This window comes from Raphanus sativus, chromosome 6, assembly GCF_000801105.2.
Source record: "Raphanus sativus cultivar WK10039 chromosome 6, ASM80110v3, whole genome shotgun sequence".
Taxonomy (NCBI): domain Eukaryota; kingdom Viridiplantae; phylum Streptophyta; class Magnoliopsida; order Brassicales; family Brassicaceae; genus Raphanus; species Raphanus sativus.
This window is the reverse complement of record NC_079516.1, coordinates 11,856,805-11,878,116: the sequence shown is the minus strand read 5'-3', so window position 1 is coordinate 11,878,116 and position 21,312 is coordinate 11,856,805. Positions and strand designations below refer to the sequence as shown.

The 21,312-nt window shown below is 33.3% G+C and overlaps 2 protein-coding genes across 2 annotated transcripts; both read left to right on the top strand.

The window, feature by feature from the left end:
* Positions 1-8,842: 8,842 nt before the first annotated feature.
* On the top strand, positions 8,843-11,524 carry LOC130497128 (probable E3 ubiquitin-protein ligase WAVH2). The gene is made up of 2 exons (XM_056990123.1): positions 8,843-9,420; positions 9,699-11,524. Exons 1-2 carry the CDS (start codon positions 9,022-9,024, stop codon positions 11,421-11,423), a joined length of 2,124 nt encoding a protein of 707 aa, XP_056846103.1. The 5' UTR covers positions 8,843-9,021; the 3' UTR covers positions 11,424-11,524.
* Positions 11,525-15,012: 3,488 nt separating this feature from the next.
* LOC108806755 (phosphoenolpyruvate carboxykinase (ATP) 2) lies at positions 15,013-18,558 on the top strand. Its single transcript, XM_018578943.2, has 10 exons — positions 15,013-15,252; positions 15,358-15,652; positions 15,945-16,117; positions 16,214-16,367; positions 16,522-16,606; positions 16,706-17,279; positions 17,363-17,607; positions 17,692-17,861; positions 17,960-18,128; positions 18,250-18,558. The coding sequence occupies exons 2-10, from the start codon at positions 15,363-15,365 to the stop codon at positions 18,391-18,393; spliced, it is 2,004 nt and encodes a 667-aa protein (XP_018434445.2). The 5' UTR covers positions 15,013-15,252; positions 15,358-15,362; the 3' UTR covers positions 18,394-18,558.
* Positions 18,559-21,312: the final 2,754 nt, after the last annotated feature.

The window sequence follows — 21,312 nt, the reverse complement described above, 5'->3', positions numbered from 1 at the left end:
AAATCATTAATTAAGCATAAAATTAAGAGAATTTTTTTATTTTAAATTACATTTAATAATATATATATGTATATATATAAAGTTAAATCAACTTGTACAAAATTACTAAAAATCATATAAAATTGTATAATTATCAAAAATTAAAACTAAATAATATTTATATAATTTGTAGATATCTTAAAGAAACTAATGATATTACGATTTTGTTTTAAAAAAAAATTCAGAAAATTTAGAAAATTTTAGATAATAAAATTTTTATAATTATAAAAGTAAAATTATATAATATTTCGAAATTTAATGATGATTTGTGAGTTATTACCATATTCTACAAAGTTTACCAAAAATATAAATTAATATTAAATGTAATATATGAGTTATTGTCATATTCTAAAAAGATTTTCAAAAATATATATCAACATTAAATGTAATCGTCCATGTCATATTTAACCATATGACATGTCATCAATCTTAATAGCCACGTCACAATTATTTTTGTGAAAACGATTGTAGAGAATACATGTGGCAAAATTACTTCTCAAATATAGACTAAGGGATAGTTCAGAAAAATCATTAAAAACAGATAGAAATAAAACTGAATAAATTAAGTATGTACATTTGATTTAAATGACTCATTTTACATGCAAGCAAAAATTGATCCGTGCTTAGCACAGGATGAATTATCTTTTTAGTTTTAAAAATATTTTTATTATATCTTTATTAATTAGTTATCTGATTTCATAAAGCTTAAATTCGTTTTTATGTTTGAGTTTTATTATATTAAATCATAATTACTAAATATTTTATAATTACTCATTAATATATGTGTTACTAACTAAAACACTATGATAATAATTATTATTTTATTTCGTTTGAGTACTTACATATTAATTATAATTTTAAAAAATTTCTTTGTACACATATTTATTATATAGAAATAAATCTTAAAAGTCACTTAATATTCTCTTTTCAATTATATAAAATTTAGAATTCTATTTGATTAATATTTAGTTATATACTTTATGTTTTCAAATTTATATTTTAAAACAATTCAGATAACAACACAATATACATATAGGAATTATATTTATATTTTAAAATATTTTTAGATTTTGGATAAATCTTACTAATATTAATTTTAATCAATTATCTAATCAAATAAATTAATTTTCGATTTTATTTTTAGCTTAATTATATATTTTATTCATTAAGGGTAATATCGATATTAACCACTCAAACTTTTAACGTGAGAGCTCTATTGCGAAAAATCACTTCGCAAATAATAGTATAGATTAATATTTAGTTATATATTTTATGTTTTCAACTTTATATTTAAAAAAATTCAGATAACAACACAACATACATATAGGAATTATATTTATAATTTAAAATGTTTTTATATTTTGGATAAATCTTACTATTTTAATTTTAATCAATTATCTAATCAAATAAATTAATTTTTGATTTTATTTTTAGATTAATTATATGTATTTTATTCATTAAGGATAATATCGATATTAACCACTATAACTTTTAACGTGGGAGTTCTGTTGCGAAAAATCACTTCGCAAATAATCGTATAGATATAGAATCTTTTTTATGCTAATGGCAAAGCCCGTGCATTAAACTACAGTTATGAATCATCAAAAAAAAAATTGTTGTGCACTCACAATCCAGTGTCCCGTCACAATTGCATCCCGAAGAACCATATCAATAGAAACATTTTTTTTATCTTCACAGCTTCCACAATTTCAGAATGAGGTATATCTCCAATCCAGATTTCGGTTTGGCTTTTTTTGGTTTCGGTATTTTGGTTTATAAAAAATATTTACCGTATTAAAATCATATCTATTTTGGTTTGGTTTATATGCCGTTGGTTTTTTGTTTAATACCAAAAAACTATAAATATATTTCTTTATATAAATTTTTTAAATTTACTTTATTTAATTAGATATCGGCTTTGATAACACAAGAAAATAATTAGTAAACATATTAATTAATAATTATATTTTTATAGAATAGAAATAAGAACATAGTACTTCAAATAAAACATATTTTCAGAAAATGATTTTCATTTAACTTGATAAAAATGAAAATAACTTTTAACTTAAAACAAAATATTGAATTACTAAAATAAACATTTTAAGTATGAAGATCATATCAATAAAATAATTTTTTATATGTTATTAGTTATAAGATACTATAATTTACATATAATAATATTATATTTAATCTAATCAGTTTATTCGATTTAATCTATTTATATACTAAATAATATCCATATATAAATTAACTTTACTATGCAGTTTTCAAATACTTTTTTAATTTATATAATTTATTTTTTTATAATATTAAAAATTCAATGCCCGTGCATAGCACGGGCCAAAATACTAGTGTCAAATGATTGACTATGCTTTAGCGGAACTAGTAAACTGGTCGTTGTTTCTACTTTCTCTAGTGTCTGGCTATACATGTCAAATAAGGCCGAAGCCCGCAGTCCGAACCCGTATGGCCTTAAAAATTATCTGGTTTGGTTTAGTTTTGTAAGCCCAAACAAAAATTGGGTTAAGCCCATTTGGGTTTTGGATATTTTGGTCTTAAACCCGTTTGGGTTAAGACCGGTCCGAAAATCCGAAACTTTGTATTTTACTTTAAATATTATCATTGTTGCAATCAAAATCTTTATTACTATTAACATATTATTTTAATATTTTTAACTCAGACTCTAATAAATACAAAAGATGTTAATGCAAATTATTGTTTGATCATTATAAATGTCATATTTTTTGCAAATGTAACTTAAAATGTATTCAAAGAAAAGAAAAAAAAATTCTTATTTTATAACATAGTTTTTTCAACATATAAAGTCTGAAATGTTTGATCATGTTTATTATTAGTTTTGTTCTTTTATATGTTTAGTTTAAATTTATATTTAATTATTTAAATCTTATTAAATTTGGTTAGTTTATGATATGTTTTTAAAGCATACAAAAAGTAAAATAATTTGATAAAGAAGAAAAGTTTAAATTCACTTTACATTTTAAAATAAAAATTTGAAACTGATTTTTTATGAAAATTCATATGTATTAAAAACACTAGAAATGACAATAACAAATTATTTTTCGAAAAGCCAAAAAAAACTCGAAAAGCTCTATTGCTCTATAAGAGTTGGGCCGGGTTGGACTTTGAATTCTAGGTCCAAAATATTTCCGGGCCGGACCGGACTCAAATATTTACGAGTTTAGCGGGTTTGGGCCGGCCCGAACCGGACCATTGCCAAGTTGACACCCCTATGTCTGATTTCTATGTTTGATTTGATTTGATTTGATTTCCATGTGTGACTTTTATATTTTGGTATATAAATGTAATGTTGTTATACTGCTTTTCCGTTTTTTTCCTTCGGTTATCAGTTTGGATTTTTTGGTTTTTAGTTTGTTTATTTGTTAACTGAAGGTTCTAGGCCAGGATCCAGACATCCTTCAAGGTCTAGAGTAGCCACGTCATTTCCACTAGAGGAAATAGCAGGGTGGATCCGGATGACCCAACTATGGAGTATATATGAGGGTGATTCGAGTTCGCGGCCCTTAGGACCATTGCGAGTCGCTTCACGCCACTCGACCACCAACGTCAGGTTATTTTTAGTTTTTTGTTATAATTCGGTTTTGTTGAAACAGAGGTATATTTAAGTTCAAAATAACTTTAAAAAAAAGTTCAAAATAACTTTAAAAAAAGTTCAAAATAACTTGAATTAGATGAATTATTTAAAATTTGAACGCACAATTAGAAGTGCTCCAAAAAAAGGAAAAAAAAAAACACCATTAGAATTTATTCAATTTGATTCAGATACACAGCGGTGGCCCAGTCTTGTTAAAGGCCGTAGTCAAATTGGGCCTTTTTCTTTAAGCTAAAATAACTTTAAAAGGTCTTGGGCCCTTTTTCTTACGATAAAAACCTTCGAAAAATAATGGACCCTAGGTAAATGTTTATTTTGCCTATCCGCTGGCTGACCCTGCAGATACATTAAACCATGATTAACTTCGATCTCTTAACTGAACTTAGAGACTTAGTGTAAACTCATATCATAGATCTTAGTTTCAAAAAACAAAAATATAATCTCAACAACGGTATCAGTTTAAAATTCAGTGAGTAACTACATTTTAATCGTGTACTGAACTCCATAAATAATCAAAGATACATGAACATATTGATGGTATAATGATAGACTGTATATAATATTCTCTCATAGTATTTCTCTAATTATTTTCTGTTATAATGTGCATTGGACTTTGGCAATGGTGGTTTGCTTATTAATAATTGTTTTTTTTGACAACATTAATAATTGTTTTATAAACAAATATTATCATGATATCATTTATTGTCCATTTTTATAATCTCCATTAGCGTTGACAAAACAACATATATAGGTTACTAGTACTCTCTCTGTTACATAATAAGTGTCATTCTGAACTCATTTTCTTGTTACATAAAGAGTGTCACTTTACAATTCCAATGTAAATTATACTAACTTTCAGCTGAAAATTAATTGCAAACTGTATTGATTTTATAAATAATTTTATTTATCTAAAATACTATTGGTCAAAGAGATATAATTAATTACAACTTATATATATTTCAACAACTTTCTTAATCTGTGTGAAAAATGTCACAACGACACTCTTTAAGAAACGGAGGGAGTATAATTTATGCTGTATCATTCTTTGAAATATCCCACCCCAATGATAGGTTATATTCCAAGTGTCAATTTTCAAAGAGGCATTAATTAATCAATTCCAGTGCCTAAACTTGATCGAGATAATTAAATACTCCTATACTCTAATAACAAAAGAATCTACTGGTCGAAGTTAAATCATTCTTGTTACTTTAATCCAAAGAATTGGATAGATGTGTGATTCTTCTAGCTTCATGTGAAGCCTAGTAGTATGCGCATAAGCAATAGTCATCGGTTGTGAATCTCATTTAATTCGATTCGATGCACTGACTTCGAATGGGACGGACTATATAGTTTTGTATAAGTTGATCAACTATATAGTATTATTGAAAATTTATAAAATTAAATATGACAAAGACTTAGTGAATGACATGTCAAATTTGTCTCCAAAAATATGAAATGAAGTATGCTTCTGAACGACGGAACGTGGCGTTACCTTTAACACTCATTTACATTGGTCCCAAAACTATATATATAAATATATCAAATGAACAACCACAACATGCTAAATAAAATGTTTAAATAGTAACTGATAAACAGTTTGTTTAGTTATATTAAAAACTCATTCAAACATTGTAACATTAAAACGGTAAAACTCAGACATCAATGTCATTCTCGGGTGTATTTAAAAATCGATCGTACATTAGATTGATCAATCAATCTCACATGTCTCTAATAATACATACAAATATATAAATCAACACATATAAACTATATACAAACAACAAATTGTTTACACCTTTCCCCATGTAAATGGTACAAATCGCGTTATGGTCTTTTTCAAAACAAAAAAAAATCGCGTTAGCTTCGTTCTATATGAAAATAAAATATATATGTATGGTTAGCACTAGGCATTCCGTTAACCACCCGATATGATTGAACCAAGGTTTAGAACAGAACAGTTCAAATAGCCACAGTTGAAAATTCATATTAACTTTGTATTCGTTCTGCTATAAACCTAGTGCTAATTCTTAAAAAAAAAACCTAGTGCTAATAAGTGCGTATAAATGCATATACGATCAACAGAATGAATGTGTGTTTTTATTTGGTAGACCTTCGACAACCCACCGAATTGATGGTATCCATATATTATCAGCTATCAAACATGGGAGGTCATGATCTATTTATTTATGGACAAAATAGTATCAGCATTATAATTATCGTTCAATTTTTCTTTTTCGTTTTGGAAGGTTGGATTATCGATTTTTTCTGGATAGAACCAAGTATGTATACTTGTGATGATGTGTTAGGCATTAATAGATCTCATTCAAGTTTATTCAAAGCTAGTTAAGTTATACGCATTAACGAACTAATATTTTCCTTTTCTAATGGATTATCAATGATTCCATGACATTTACGCGCGAAGTCATGTGATGTTACCTACTGAGCAATTTACAAATCCTTACTTAGAATTTTATTGTAGCAACCCATAACTAGCTAGTCTTAGGTTTCGAATGGTAAAAACAGTTCAAACGATGCAGATCAAGTAGATCATACAGATTATGCGAATCAAGTGCAGATAATGCAGATCAAGCGGATCAAGTGCATATCAAACAGCTTACTACATTCATTATAGATGGATCAATGGTCGAGCGGAACCAACCGAATTTTGAATTTTAATATAATTTTAAACTAAATACTTATATATAAGTATAACTATAAAATTATTTTGATACAATTTATATCATTGTTAAAATTTAAAATGATATGAAAATAGAAAAAAATGATATAAAATATGACAAAAATAATTTATTTAGACATAAATTAGAAAAATATGATTTTTAATGATTTTTAAAATTACAATTAATTTAAAATGCTGGATTTTAATATCGAACCAAGTCACAATTTTACCGTCTGATTACAGTTTATAATGAGAAAACAGGATAAAAATAAATTATATTTGAATAATAAAAATTAGAATAATACATAATAGATAATATAATACATAAATAACAATAAATATTGCACTATATCTATGTTAGTGTATTTTTAAAATTAAAATATGAAAATTTTAGTAATTAACCAAATAAGTCTATCTTTCATTAATATATATATATATATATATATATTATATATATATATCTAAGTACAATATTATACATTTACATAATTAAAACACACACACACATCATATAAATAATTTAGATAAGTATTAACTTATATAAAAAATAGAAACAGAGATAAGTAAATCATGATATTTTTTGTATTGTAAAAATTGTAAGTTAAATAAAATGAATATATGCTCTTTATAGAAAAATATTAAATATATCATTAATTTGAAATAAAATCATTTATTTGTCATAAAAAGAAAAATGGGTGAACCATCACCAAATGCTAGTGAACAGAACTGCATGTAGGAGATCTGCTTTTTCTAGAAAAAGACAAAAAAACTGAATTGCTTGTGGATCTCCTGCATAATACAATTTCAAACAAAAAATGGTGAATGAAAATAAAATACAGATCTCCTGCAATGCTACATGATCTGCCTCTCTCCTGCCCTCCCCATTCATAACCTTAGTCCTTACTTTTCCTTCATTCATTTGGCTCGTTTGCAAAATTCCAAAATTCTTTAAAGCCACAAACTTCAATAATGTATGTTTTGGAGTTTATACCACCGGTATATTTATATGGAGTTATTTAGGCACTGATCAGCCAGTAGATCTAATGGGTATTCCAAAAGATTTTAAAAGGGGTACTAGAACTATCCTAGTCAAAGGAAACCACCATTTTTGCCATAGCAAGAATTCAAAAATTTGCTGGACCAGTCTAATCTTTATGTCATATCATTAGCTCTTGTCGTCGCCTTATAATTTATTATTATTTGGATCATTCGAAATGTAAACAAATTTTAATAATTTTGCTTGTAAAAATAAATGCACTTCGATCTTTCTCCATCAAACATTCAAACTTTTCACATATAGTCCCAAACCAAAACGTTAATTAAGTTATCCAGTCAGTCAGAGTATAGAAAGTATATACTCCTTCTGTTTTTTAAAGATAAATGTTTTAAAAAAAATAAATTGTTTCACAAAGATGTATTTTTATGTTTCCTATACAAAAATTGAAAATTTCAATAAAATTGATTGAATTTATTGAAAGACTATTGGTTAAAATGCATTGGAATTTGATAATTTTTTAAAATGATGTATAGTTAATGTGTTTTCTTAATATGTGTGAAAACATCAAAACATACATCTTTAAAAAATAGAGGGAGTAATAAATAGTTAAACTTAAACTTAGATAAAGGCATAAAGCTAAATTCAAATGGAAGTAAAACATTAGAAGTGAATGTGGAAAGATACTTGACTTGACAGAGGTTACAGTCAGACAAATAAATACCTCTAGTCTTTAGACCTACAGAACTCTGGTCCTCTGCTAATTACGACGCAATTCTAAAATCTCTCTGGAATATTCATTTTTTTTTTGTAGAACATGCTTACCGTTTGTTGCTCGGATTCCATTTCAAATCACGTGCCACATGAATTTTGTTTGACTTCTCTTTTTTTTTTGGCAAAACAAAATATCAGAACTTGTATTTTGAACAAACTAAAGAATTAGAGAAAGTTAGGTTTAGTTTCTTCTGCATTGAACCACATTTGGAAAACTAAATACGAATCAAAATTCGCCAAGTTAAGATTGTTAAGTGTTGAGATATAATACTCGATCCATCAAGTTAAATTTGGTTATAAAAAAAGGTAAAATATTACATGCAAATGGAACAAAGATTTACATGCATGCAATTTTTTTCAAAAGAAGAAATACATGCAAATGGAACAAAGATCGCCGCGTCTTTAGTCAAATGGAATCCCATATGCATATGGTCGGTTACGTCGTTGACCTTTTTTATTTTATCGTCCATCCCAATGAAAACCATTGAAAGATCAAAATATAAAAGTATGTAATATGACCTTCAAAAACAAAGATTATACTAGTTTGAAGTATGAAGGGGACGTAACGAATCAGTGATTATTTTCTTCGAGGTAAGAAATTATGAACGATTTACATGCAAATGGAAACAAAAGCCGTTTCAGACGCATAAAGTCACAATTTTCACCTTTTAATATTGCTACAAGCCTACAAATAAAAAATAATTAAATGTTTCTAAAGAGCAGTAAAGAAGAAATATCTCTCTCTTTCTCTAGTCTGTATCTTATTAAATATCTCCATCTTCCTTATGATCAATTCCCGAAGCTACCTTCATCTTCTTCTATATAATCACTTAAAGAAAAAAAGAGAGTAGAAGATAGAAAGAAGTAAAAGAAAGAACTTTTCTCTTTCATTTGTTCAGCTGAAAAATGGTGTTTGGTTGGAGAAAAGCGTTTTGCACATCCTTTCCTAGTAATCAAGACAAATCTCATCAATCATCAGCAGACCTTCTTCAAACTGATCCACCTATTCACACCCCAAGACTCCGATCAAAGTTCGGATTTTTCTCAAACCCATCAACTCCCCGTCTCCGATCTCGCGGCGGCGGAGGTGGTAGCGGATGCCGCTCCTCCGCTTCAACCGCAGCCTCAACTCCTTCTCTTCCCACTAGTCCCAAACTCCAATGCAGGACAACGAGCAATGCTACTCCAAGAACCAGTAACCCCTCCACTCCTAAGTTTCTCTCTAACCCTTCTTCTCCCAAATCATCTTCTCCTTCCTCCCACGGCGGCGTTTCTCTCCTCCGTGCCACACTCCTTCTCAACCAGGTAAGCATTATGATTTTCTTTTTAATTTTCTAATTAGTTTTCTTTTCTTCTAAATCTAAATCTCTGTTTTGCAATATGTACACTAATCTAAAAGCTTGTTTTGTAATAAGTATACTAATATTAATCTCTGTTTCGCAATAAGTATACTAATCTAAAAGCTCTGTTTTGTAATAAGTATATTAATCTAAAGTCTCTGTTTTGTAATACTAATCTAACTCTCTGTTTTGTAATAAGTGTACTGATCTAAAGTTTCTTTCTTTTTTGTTGCTGGGATGCAGAGTAACAGTAACAGATGTGGGATTTGTCTACAGAGAGTTGATTCCGACCAGATCAAACCGACGGCGATTTTCACGGCGGAATGTTCACATTCGTTTCACCTCTCTTGCGCCGTTAGACTACAAGACAAGCGTTGTCCGTTCTGTTCCGCCGCGTGGAGGTCCGATTCTCCCTCTCCGAATTCAAGATCCGACCCGGTTAGAAAACCCGAGATCCGAGAAATAAAGACGGGGAAGTCGCTGAGAGTGTACAACGACGACGAGCCGTTGGCTTACTCCCCTGTCTCCCTCGCTCGGTTCAACACGATAATGGAATCAGACGAAAACGACGACGTAGAGGAAGAGGGAGACGAGTTCCCCGGATTCTTCCCTGACTCCTCGATCACGCCGGCGGCTTCCATCTCCGGGAGCCTGGAGGTTCAATTGCTGCCGGAATCCGCCGTGGTGGAGACCGGGAAAAGGATCGAGACGCACGTCGTCGTCATGAAAGTCAAGGCGTCGGCGGCGAGGGACGCGGTGAGAGCGCGGAGGTCGCCGATCGATCTCGTGGCGGTTCTCGATCTGAGCGGCGGCGGAGGAGCGAATCTGCAGACGGTTAAGCACGCGATGAGGCTGGTGATCTCTCTCCTCCGGGAGATGGACCGGCTCTCCGTCGTCGTGTTCTCGACGGGATCGAAGCGGCTGATGCCGTTGCGACGGATGACGGCGAAGGGACGGCGGTCGGCGCGGAGAATCGTGGACGCGCTCGGGGGAATTGAAGCGATCGGCGGCGGCGGCGGGATGAGCGTTGGCGACGCTTTGAAAAAAGCGGTTAAAGTCGTTGAGGATCGGCGGGAGAGGAATCCGACGGCCAGCGTTTTGGTTTTATCGGACGGTCAGGATCAGTCCGAGGCGGTTCTGAGAGCTAGGCTGAGCTCAACGCGCGTGCCGTTCGTCGTCTCCACCACTCGCTTGTCTCGTCCCGAGATCCCGGTTCACTCGGTTTGGATCGCGTCTCCTAGCGCGTTGCAGTACGCGCCTCTCCGAGACGCGTTCACGGAGAGAATCGCTGCGTTGCTTAGTGTTGTTCTACATGACGTCAAGCTCGATGTAGGTTTGGTCTCCGGATCTCCGTTGACCGAGATCTCAGCTGTTTACTCTTTGACGGGCAGACCCGAGAGTTTCGGATCCGGGTCGGGCGTTGTCGTCGGCGATTTGTTCGCGGAGGAGGAGAGAGAGTTTCTCGTTGAGCTCAAAGTACCGACTTCGTTGAGTGGGTCCCATCGTGTGATGTCCGTACGGTCTTCGGTCGTTGACCCCACGACGCTTCAGCCGTTACCTTGTCCGAACGAGAAACGGTTTTTGATCCCACGGGCACAGGCTGTCCGATTCGTTTCTGCTAGCATCGAACGGCTTAGGAATCGTCACTTGGTGTGCCGCGCTGTAGCTGATTCACGTAAGATGATTGAGCGTGATGATTTAGTCGGAGCCTATCAGGTTTTAACAGCGGCTCGGTCAAACGCATTGGATGAGAATGATAGCTTAAAGAGCTTGGAGGCTGAGTTAGCCGAGCTAAACCGGTTGAAACCGAGAGACGGTATAGTAAATCAAGCCGAAGAGGAGAAAACCGAGCAACTTACGCCGACTTCGGCTTGGAGAGCGGCTGAGAAATTGGCGAAAGTGGCTATCATGAGGAAGCATTTAAACCGAGTCAGCGACATGCACGGCTTGGAAAACGCCAGATTTTAAGTTTTATTTTTTATTGATTCTTGGTTGGTATGTAATTATTTAAATATTAGTTACCAATAATTGAGTAAGATATCATAAATAAAATTATAGAAGTTTGATTATTAGAAAGGGACCCCTAGGTGCATGATGGCGACAGGCAGTAGCCGACGGGTGTGGCCTTTTTTGTAATGCAGAGTTTGTTACATTGAGAATTAATTGGTCTTTTTAGCTTTTATCATCTTCCTTTTTGTAATTTTCAGAAAATCCAAATCTGTGACAGAAAAAGTGGAAAAAATAAATGAAGTTTGCATTTTTTTATATACTATAAAGGTGTAGTGGATAATGAGAGAGTGCTTGCAACGCTGGACTTCGAAATCAAAAGTAAAATTGTACTTTGTTTATATTATCGTGCCGTTCAAATTTCATGAATTTATCATACTTTATATCTTTACATTATGAAAGATCATGATTAGTCATGTGATCATCACTATAGGCTAGCATATTGTTATAGAAAACTTAAAAGGTTTGCCAGAATAAATATATATTCCCAGTGGTTGTACTCGTATTATAATGTATATCTTGTGACACATGTACACAACAATCAAATATAGAAAACTATCATAAGAAAACCGAAAAGTTGTTTGGTGTTGACTTTGATGTACTTTTAGCTCAGTAGAGCCAAATGTTGTAAAACAAAGATGAGAGCATTCGGTATTGCCAAGCCCGTTAAGATATATGGAATTTGGCTCGTTAAGCCTTAACCTTTCATGCCACACTGCGTGGTCCGATATGTCAAAGCTATAAACTACTACCACAAGAAAATTAAAGACCCACAGATAAGCTGCTGAAAACAACAGTACTCTAGACACAACTGGCCCAACAAAATGGACATGACCACCAAATCACAGGAATTAAGAAAGTTAAGCCTTTTTCTAAGCATTTTTGTTTTTCTTTTTTACGTCTGGAATGATTATTAGTCAAAGAAACTAAGCAAGTGTGGGAACCCCAACCAAAACACACAAAACCTTGTAACCCAAGGTAAAAAGACATCAAGAACAATGACAACACTCTAAGTAAGAATCAAAAATCGCTTTCGCATGTTTTTCTCACAATCCGATCATGAAGCCAGGAAGGGTCACCCAAAGCTAAGTATGATTGAAATCTTCCATCTCTTAAAACACTTTTCGCTATATTTTTTTGTTTTACTGAAGCATTTTAGTTGAGTAAAAATAAGTTGTGATGACGTATGTTTTCAACTTTTATATTGCGCATATATTAAAATTTTAAATTTATTCATATATTAAGGTGGATTGTTTTAGTTTCTTTTCTCTATATAGTTTTTGTTTTTTGTTCTTTCAAAAACCATTTTTATCTAATCAAGATTTAGATTAGTTCTTTTTTGTGAAAACCATTTTATTTTTCATTTTCTCTCCCTGAATGTAGTATTAGTGGTATAATTATTATTTTTATTGACTAGAATTAATTAGTGGGATTTTAATTATTTGTAAAGCTTGTCAACTCTAAAAGACCTACGTCTTAATAGATAAGATAAGGCAGCTGACGTGGTTGTGATCTGTGAAATGCTGTCCAACGTTGACATTTCCACGGCCGTCCATTGAAATCGACGGCTCAGATCAAACTGACACTTGGGTTCCTAAAAGGTTAACTATACTTTTCCTTTTTAAAAGTAAACTTTTGTTAACTACAGGCCACGATGGACCGTCTTTCAAGTTAAAATAATTGAAGGATATTATTTCTTGATCTATTTTTTTGATGACTTGTCTTGTGCTTTGTTGCAACCAGCGGTATCAACAATGAGTCAATGACCATGTTTATATTACACTAAAAACAAATAAATTGTCTTACATACTTACAAGTAAGAGATACGGGTTTCAACTTTTGCTTATATTATACATAAATATCTAGGGAAATCAATCCATTTTGCATTTGAAGTTCAAATATTCTCCACTCACTATTTTTGTCTAGAGAAAGTAGTACCACTTTTGTTATTTTGGCAGTGGACTTCCCAAAATAATTAAAATATATTACTACTTAAGTTATTTTTATTACATATACACGCATAATGAGTTTTTTTTATTCACACGCATAATGCGTTTGACAGTTGATTTGATACTAATAAACCTATTTCCACATTCATATCATATTTATAATACATAGTAAATATTTCCATTACAACAAGTTAAATTATCCAGATATCGTATAAAATGTGCCTTACTTTGAATAAAAACCGTATATATTTTTTCAAGTCAAACAGCTGGAAACATGATTAATCACTAAAACTGAGCTTAAAATATGTTTATACTTCTTATGGATGATATTTTGGAAAACGACATATACATTTGAAATCCAAACAACCTTTTTAAGCTGTTACTGGAATGTATTAGTTGAAAGTTATTATTATTATTTTTTTGTAAAATGGATGTTATTATTGTTACCCGAACTGTTTCATGATTACAAACGTGAAGACATGAACACATGAACACATTCATCTACCACCGGATGAAACGGATATATGTATTGCAAATTGATCTACGGTAGATCATCTACCATGTGCATGCACAAGTAACTAGTGATGCGGTTAAACCACCGCAACGTCTAGTTTTTTTTTTTTTTTTCCGTCAAAGTGGTTTTAAATATAAGATGGGCTAAACTCAATAAAACGGCCGAAGCCTGATTACAACAAGAATCGGCCTATAAACCCACAGACCTACAAACTTAAAGATAAACTAAACAGGCCCGCGGCCCAACTCGAAACCCGAACGGCCCAACACAGAAAGCCCGTCGAGGAGGTGGCTCACCACGTGGTGAGGTCTGGACCAAACGCGACACGCGTCTTCATCTCCTCCACTCGACCGCTTCCGTCTCGCCGCCGCCGGAGCAACACTTTCACACTACCCATTCGTCGGAGCTCGGAACTTACCGACGCCTCCACCCGAAATCAACACCTTCACACTCGAAACCCTCAACACGCGGTCCAAGGAAGCCTACGCCTTTCCCACAGAGTCGTCATCTAGTCAGAGACCTCTCGTCTACCGGAGTGATCATTCTCGTCTTCACCGCAAAACTCACCAGACTAAGAACAAATCAGAACTCGAAGAATACATCCAAAGTACACGGGTTACTAAGCGGCAGCGCGGATTTATAGAAACCTCCGCACTCCGCAAACAGAAGCCGGCGAAAACAGATCTGAGAGAGGCCTTCTTCCCGGAAGCTTGAGCCGGCGTTTGTGGATCTTAGGAAGCCTCCACCACCCAGAGAAATCACCACTCGAAAAGCTGACCACTCCCTCTCCACAGAACCCTTCAAGCGGACGCGTCGTAACTCCAATCCCGAGCCACCGACAGAAATGGAGACGCAACCAGAGCTCGGACAAGGCCTCCGCTGACAGTCATATGAAGAAGGAGCCACGAGGAACAAAACAAAAGAACGAAGAAGGACTCCGGCGTCAGCACAGTCGCTCACGCGCCGACCGAACACCGGAGATCTAGTTTCTCTTCTCTCTCTTCTCTCTCTTCTCTACTCTTGCTATTTTAGTTTTTAATAATTTTCTTACCATATTATAGATTAATAATTTTCTTATCTATAATCATATATACATGTTGCTAGTCGCTACATGTGAAACGTGACAATCATCAATTAATCAAAGCCATACCACGTTCTGCAAGTTAGGTTAAGCGCGTATTCTGATCATACCGAGTCAACTAAAGCCTATAAAAGCGGGTTATTCTTCCTCTTTTCCACCATCAGCCGCTAATCTCTTCTTCTTCAGCAAATATTTTTTTTGTCCGTGTTATATATTCGTATTCTTCAACAAGAAGAAGACATTCTGGTATTAACATTTTATTCATAGCTCTCTTTAAATTCATATACGTGTATATATTTGTGTGTGTGTGCTAGCTAATTGTGTATATTGACATATTCATCCCCACGTTAGCGGACATGGCGGGAAACGGAAACACTGACGGAGAATTCAGTTTCTCGGCAGCGGCTGCGCGTGATGCCCTTCCGAGGATCACCACGGAGAAGGGAGCCAAGCCTACGACGTCGAGTGACGTGTGCCACGACGATACCGCGTCACCAGTCAACTTTCAAACCATCGATGAGCTCCACAGTCTCCAGAAGAAACGATCTGCACCGACCACTCCTCTCAAAGAAGGAGGTGGCGAAGTGATGGGAACCAGTGGCCCTACCACTCCTGTCTCCGGTGAGAGTATGCTTCAGTCCGTCAGGTGTGTAAATTTGTTATTAATATAACCCAAGGTCCTAATGTTTTTAAACTTTGCGATTGGAAATAATAAATGTACAAATTTTAGCCCAAAAAAAGAAGAAGATAAGAAATGTAATCATTAAGTCAACAGAAAGTTGGATCTTAATTGATATATTTATAACACACAAAATGGAGGAATGACATAACTATACAGTGTACGTGATTTATAAATCCAGTATAAAATATGATAATATGAACTATATATGGGAAACACAATGACAATGAACATATATAACGTGTCGATGAATCGATAGTGCATCGCTGGCTTCGTTGACGAGAGAGACAGGACCGAAGGTAATCAAAGGAGATCCGACGTCGACGTCTAAAGTGGCACACGTGCCACACACTCCTACGTCAGTTCCGGCTGCTGACATTAGCGACAGTGCCTTAAAATTCACTCACGTCCTTCACAATCTCTCCCCCGCTGGTTAATATCCAAAACGCCGCCCATCTTCATTAACAAGATTTGATTACATTTTTCTAATGAAAGAAAAGGTCACATTTTCGAAATATATGACTGCAGAATTGTACGAGCAGGCGATAAAATATGAGAAAGGATCGTTCGTGACATCGACCGGTGCGTTGGCGACATTGTCGGGAGCTAAAACCGGTCGGTCTCCTAAAGACAAGCGTGTGGTTAAGGATGAGACAACTGCGTCCGAACTCTGGTGGGGAAAGTAAGTCCCTCTCTATCAACATTTACGTAATCAACATCACCAAATAAAAATTTATACTGATAGTGTTACCACAGAAACACACATTAATCTATGATATCAAATCACTATGATATTTGTTTTTAAAAAAATCATTATGTTACATTATTTTTAACAGAGGATCACCAAACATCGAAATGGATGAACAAACCTTTTTGGTGAACCGTGAAAGAGCTGTCGATTACTTGAACTCTTTAGACAAGGTAATTCATCAAACAAAAAAGATTTTAGTTAAAATTATTTTCAATATTAGGTTAAAAAAAAATACAAACATTTATTGGTTATTTGTACCTTATCATCAGGTGTTTGTGAATGACCAATACCTAAACTGGGATCCAGAGAACAGAATCAAAGTAAGAATAGTATCAGCAAGAGCTTACCATTCACTTTTCATGCACAACATGTGTATCCGTCCAACACCTGAGGAGCTAGAGAATTTCGGGACACCTGATTTCACAATCTACAACGCTGGAAAATTCCCATGCAACCGTTTCACTCATTACATGACATCATCGACTAGTGTCGACATAAACCTAGGAAGAAGAGAGATGGTGATTCTAGGAACACAATATGCTGGAGAGATGAAGAAAGGACTCTTTGGTGTGATGCATTATCTGATGCCTAAGAGAAAGATTTTGTCTCTTCACTCCGGTTGTAACATGGGCAAAGAGGGAGATGTTGCTCTCTTTTTTGGACTCTCTGGGACCGGAAAGACTACATTGTCGACCGATCATAACCGGTATTTGATAGGAGATGATGAACATTGTTGGAGTGAGACTGGAGTCTCCAACATCGAGGGTGGCTGTTATGCGAAATGCATTGATTTATCGAGGGAGAAAGAGCCTGATATCTGGAACGCTATCAAATTCGGAACTGGTACGTACATTATTAAAACAGCAACTCTTTTTACATAACTTTTTGCCCTAACGTATATCTCACGTTTCGCATTTTGGGGACAGTTTTAGAGAATGTTGTGTTTGATGAGCACACAAGAGAAGTGGATTATAAAGATAAATCAGTGACGGAGAACACACGTGCTGCTTATCCTATTGAGTATATCCCCAACTCGAAGATACCTTGCGTTGGACCACACCCTAAAAACGTGATCCTATTGGCTTGTGACGCCTTTGGTGTGCTGCCGCCAATCAGCAAGCTGGATCTTGCTCAGACTATGTATCATTTCATCAGTGGCTACACTGCTCTCGTAAGTATTATTCTATCATAATCATCCAAGACACAACCAAATACGATGTTAAGGTTGATGAGCAACGAATCTGTGGTTTTGTAGGTTGCGGGAACAGAGGAAGGAGTTAAGGAGCCAAGAGCGACTTTCTCAGCTTGTTTTGGTGCTGCTTTCATTATGCTTCACCCAACCAAATATGCAGCCATGTTAGCCGAGAAAATGCAAGCTCAAGGAGCCATTGGTTGGCTTGTTAACACCGGCTGGTCTGGTGGAAGGTACAACCATTCATCACTACTTCAAGCTCTCAAACACAACCATAAAAGAAAAAAACATGTGTCATTGTTATAACTTTGAACTGTTGATAATTTTTCAGCTATGGATCTGGAAGTCGAATCAAGTTGGCCTATACACGAAAGATTATTGATGCTATACATTCGGGTAGTCTCTTGAATGCAACTTATCGGAAAACAGAGATTTTTGGTTTGGAGATTCCAAATGAAGTTGAAGGAGTGCCTTCTGAGATTTTGGAGCCTATGAATGCAGTAAGCTAGAGAGATCAAATTGAAATTTTATTTGAGTCAGAATAAATTAAACCCCACATATTTATAAAAACTAAGAAAATTTGACATTATTTGGTTATGTGTGTTTGTGTTTTTGGTGCAGTGGGAAGACAAAGTGGCTTATAAGGACACATTGTTGAAGTTGGCCGGTTTGTTTAGAAACAATTTTGAGACATTCACAAGTCATAAGATTGGAGAAGATGGAAAATTGACTGAAGAGATTCTTGCAGCTGGTCCAAACTTCTAAAGTAATGAAAGATTATGATGATGATGAACCAACCATGTTTAAAAAAAGTATAACAACATATAAAATAAAGTGAATAATGGAGAGAGTCGACGAATTTCAAGAAAATCCTATTTGATTGTTAGTCATATTTTTCCAATTGGAATGAGAACTATAATTTTCTTTTCATGAATGTTTTTTTTTTTTTTTTTTTTTGAAAAAAGGGCTTTCCTTTTCATGAATGTTTGTTTACTCAAAAAGAGGTTTACATGCTCTGTTCAACCAAACCAATCTAAGTACACTTCTTCAAATAGTTGCAACGGTAGCAATCTTCTATCAAGCATTTTTTTTTGGTTCTGGTGTTGTTGATCTAGGTTTCTTGTGATTTATCTTGGATTCAAATAGTTGCAAAGGTAATAATTATGATTTTGGCAGAAAAGAGATCCATGGTCGCATTAAAAAACGTTTAATAATAAAATACAAAAAAATACACAAGATCTCATCCACTAACAGAGAAGTCTTGAAAGATTGAAAGAGATACAAATCTTATTCCAAAATTTACGGAAACAAAAGAAACTGAGAAACACAGGATAATAAATTGAATCAAATGAATTGTTATTCAATTATGGAACCAAAAAACTTGTTAGTGACTAAATTCAAAAATAAGAAATTTAAAACTTTTGAAAACATTGAAATACAAAAGGGAAATTTTGTATTGCAACACTGATTAAGAAAACTCAGTTACATCTATATTATTAAAATAGAAACATTATGATTTTTTCTAGATGGATTTTTAAATTGGACCTACTATTAGATATGATATATTTTCTGATCCTATTAACTAACAATTAATGTTAGTAAATTATTTTCTTATTCTATGCTACCTTATATACATTCATTTTATCATTTGGCCCGTTTTCTTTCTATTCAAAAAAAATATTTTCTTTCCCAATTGATTTCATAATCAACATGCAGTAATGTTAAATTTGAGATTTCATAATCACCATCCAATAAGTCCATGCGATGATCACCATGCAATACATTACTCCTTAACCAATTAATTTTATATAATAGTCGTATTATATGATATATTCAAAGTGGATTCAAATCAAATTTATTAACCCATTACTTTTTAACCAATTCAAACATAATTGTATATCGGATTACCGGGTTTACTGGCTCGACGATCTAAATTAGATTTAAAAATGTTGATTCAAATGCAGTTTTTTAAATAGACAAAATTCTTATATATTAAATATTTATAACATTGTTAACAAAATTTTGAATCATAAAATATTCCGCGCTTCCGAAGCGCGGATCATGATCTAGTTAGTGTTATACAAATGAAACATACAATCTCTAACAATCAATAAAGACAGGATGTAGTGTTTTATTTATTTCCATGTTATGTAACTTATGTTTCTATTTATCAATCGAGTAATGTAAATTTTCCCTAAAAAACTGAAAACTTAAAAGTTATGTTAAAAAAAGTTTTACAAAATATGTTCAAAATACAATTTTGGAAATACAAAAGAGAAAATTTTATTGCAAGATTGATAAAGAAAAATTAAGTGAGCATAGGTTTAAGACATATAAAACATACAATCTCTAACAATCTCAAAGACATGTGTCTGTTCTATTTATTTTCACATTAGCCAATTAAATTTTCACTATCAGTCAAGTAATATTACTTTTTCTCTAATTTTTTAAAAGTTTTAAAGATTCTGAAAACAATATTTTTTAACCAAAAAGTTTTGAAAATGACCCATAAAAATAACACACGCACACAATAGTTTTAAGAAGAACTGAAAAAATAAAAATAAAATCGAAAGGCCGATTGAGATCAAATGTTTTACCAATACTGGTGTTTGCCAGGGTAGGGATGAACATTTTATCCGTTAAAATTTGATTCGATTCGTTATTCATTTTGATTAGATTCGAAAAAATCGGATATACATAAGTCTTCCAAACAAAAAAATATTAAAAAATAAATATCCGGTTAAAGCGAAACAAATCACAAATACTAAAAAATTTAGACCCGGATATCTAATCCGCTTCGACTTATATATAGATAGATATATATCTATGACTAAATATAGTTTTTAAATGTATGCTCTTATCTAAATATAATTTTATTAATATTGTCTATAAAATTACTTATAAAATATAAAATTAAGAAAAGGTATAATTTTTTTTATAGAAAATACATTTTTTCTTAAATTTATTATTTTAAAAATTCAAAAAACACATTGTTTCATCAATTTTTAGTTTATTTTTATATTATGTAAAATATATTTAAAGAAGAAAAGAAATTTGAATAATATTTTGTATATTTAGTTATATTAAACTAAGTCGATGAAATATTTGTAAATATCCGTGAATATTCGCAACTATCTGTATATTTTTCGATATCTAGAAAGCCAGATATTCGTATTTTCCTGAAGCAAAAGAAAATCAGAAAATTGATATCCATGAAATACGAAGCAAATCATAAATAAAGAAAATATGGTGTTCGATCTGTACCCACCCCTAACTAGGGGAAGAGGGAAGAACATGACTGTTGCGGAGTCGAATTAAAAAGCCTCGATACGTTCATGGCTAGCATGCTTGGAGTTTCTCGCACGTAGAGGTCTGATGATGAAAATCAGCTTCGTTTGTGCTCTTGAATCTGTACTCCTTGAGGCTCTGTGTTTGATTGAGGTGTAGGTTATGTTGGAACAAAAGGGGCACTCCAATAGGGGCATTCCTAAGCTACACCGCTTATATATCTCTTTCGTCAAGTACTTCAGCCACTGTTTCAGCACAACTCAGAACACTTCCAAGAACTTCTCTCTCTCTATAAACTCAGCCTCTGTGTCTCTGTCTTCATACAGACGATTCCATAGCTATTTTATATTATTCTCCACGTTCATGAAACCTAGTTTCCAAGGCAACATGAATATG

What these genes read in the sequence shown, in the direction of transcription:
- LOC130497128 (XM_056990123.1), top strand. Translation starts at nt 9,022, where the DNA reads ATGGTGTTTGGTTGGAGAAAAGCGTTTTGCACATCCTTTCCTAGTAAT. An exon ending in CCACACTCCTTCTCAACCAG is followed by an intron (nt 9,421 to 9,698) that starts GTAAGCATTATG and finishes GCTGGGATGCAG; the next exon opens with AGTAACAGTAACAGATGTGG.
- LOC108806755 (XM_018578943.2), top strand. Translation starts at nt 15,363, where the DNA reads ATGGCGGGAAACGGAAACACTGACGGAGAATTCAGTTTCTCGGCAGCG. An exon ending in AGTATGCTTCAGTCCGTCAG is followed by an intron (nt 15,653 to 15,944) that starts GTGTGTAAATTT and finishes ATGAATCGATAG; the next exon opens with TGCATCGCTGGCTTCGTTGA. An exon ending in TTTTGGAGCCTATGAATGCA is followed by an intron (nt 18,129 to 18,249) that starts GTAAGCTAGAGA and finishes TTTTTGGTGCAG; the next exon opens with TGGGAAGACAAAGTGGCTTA.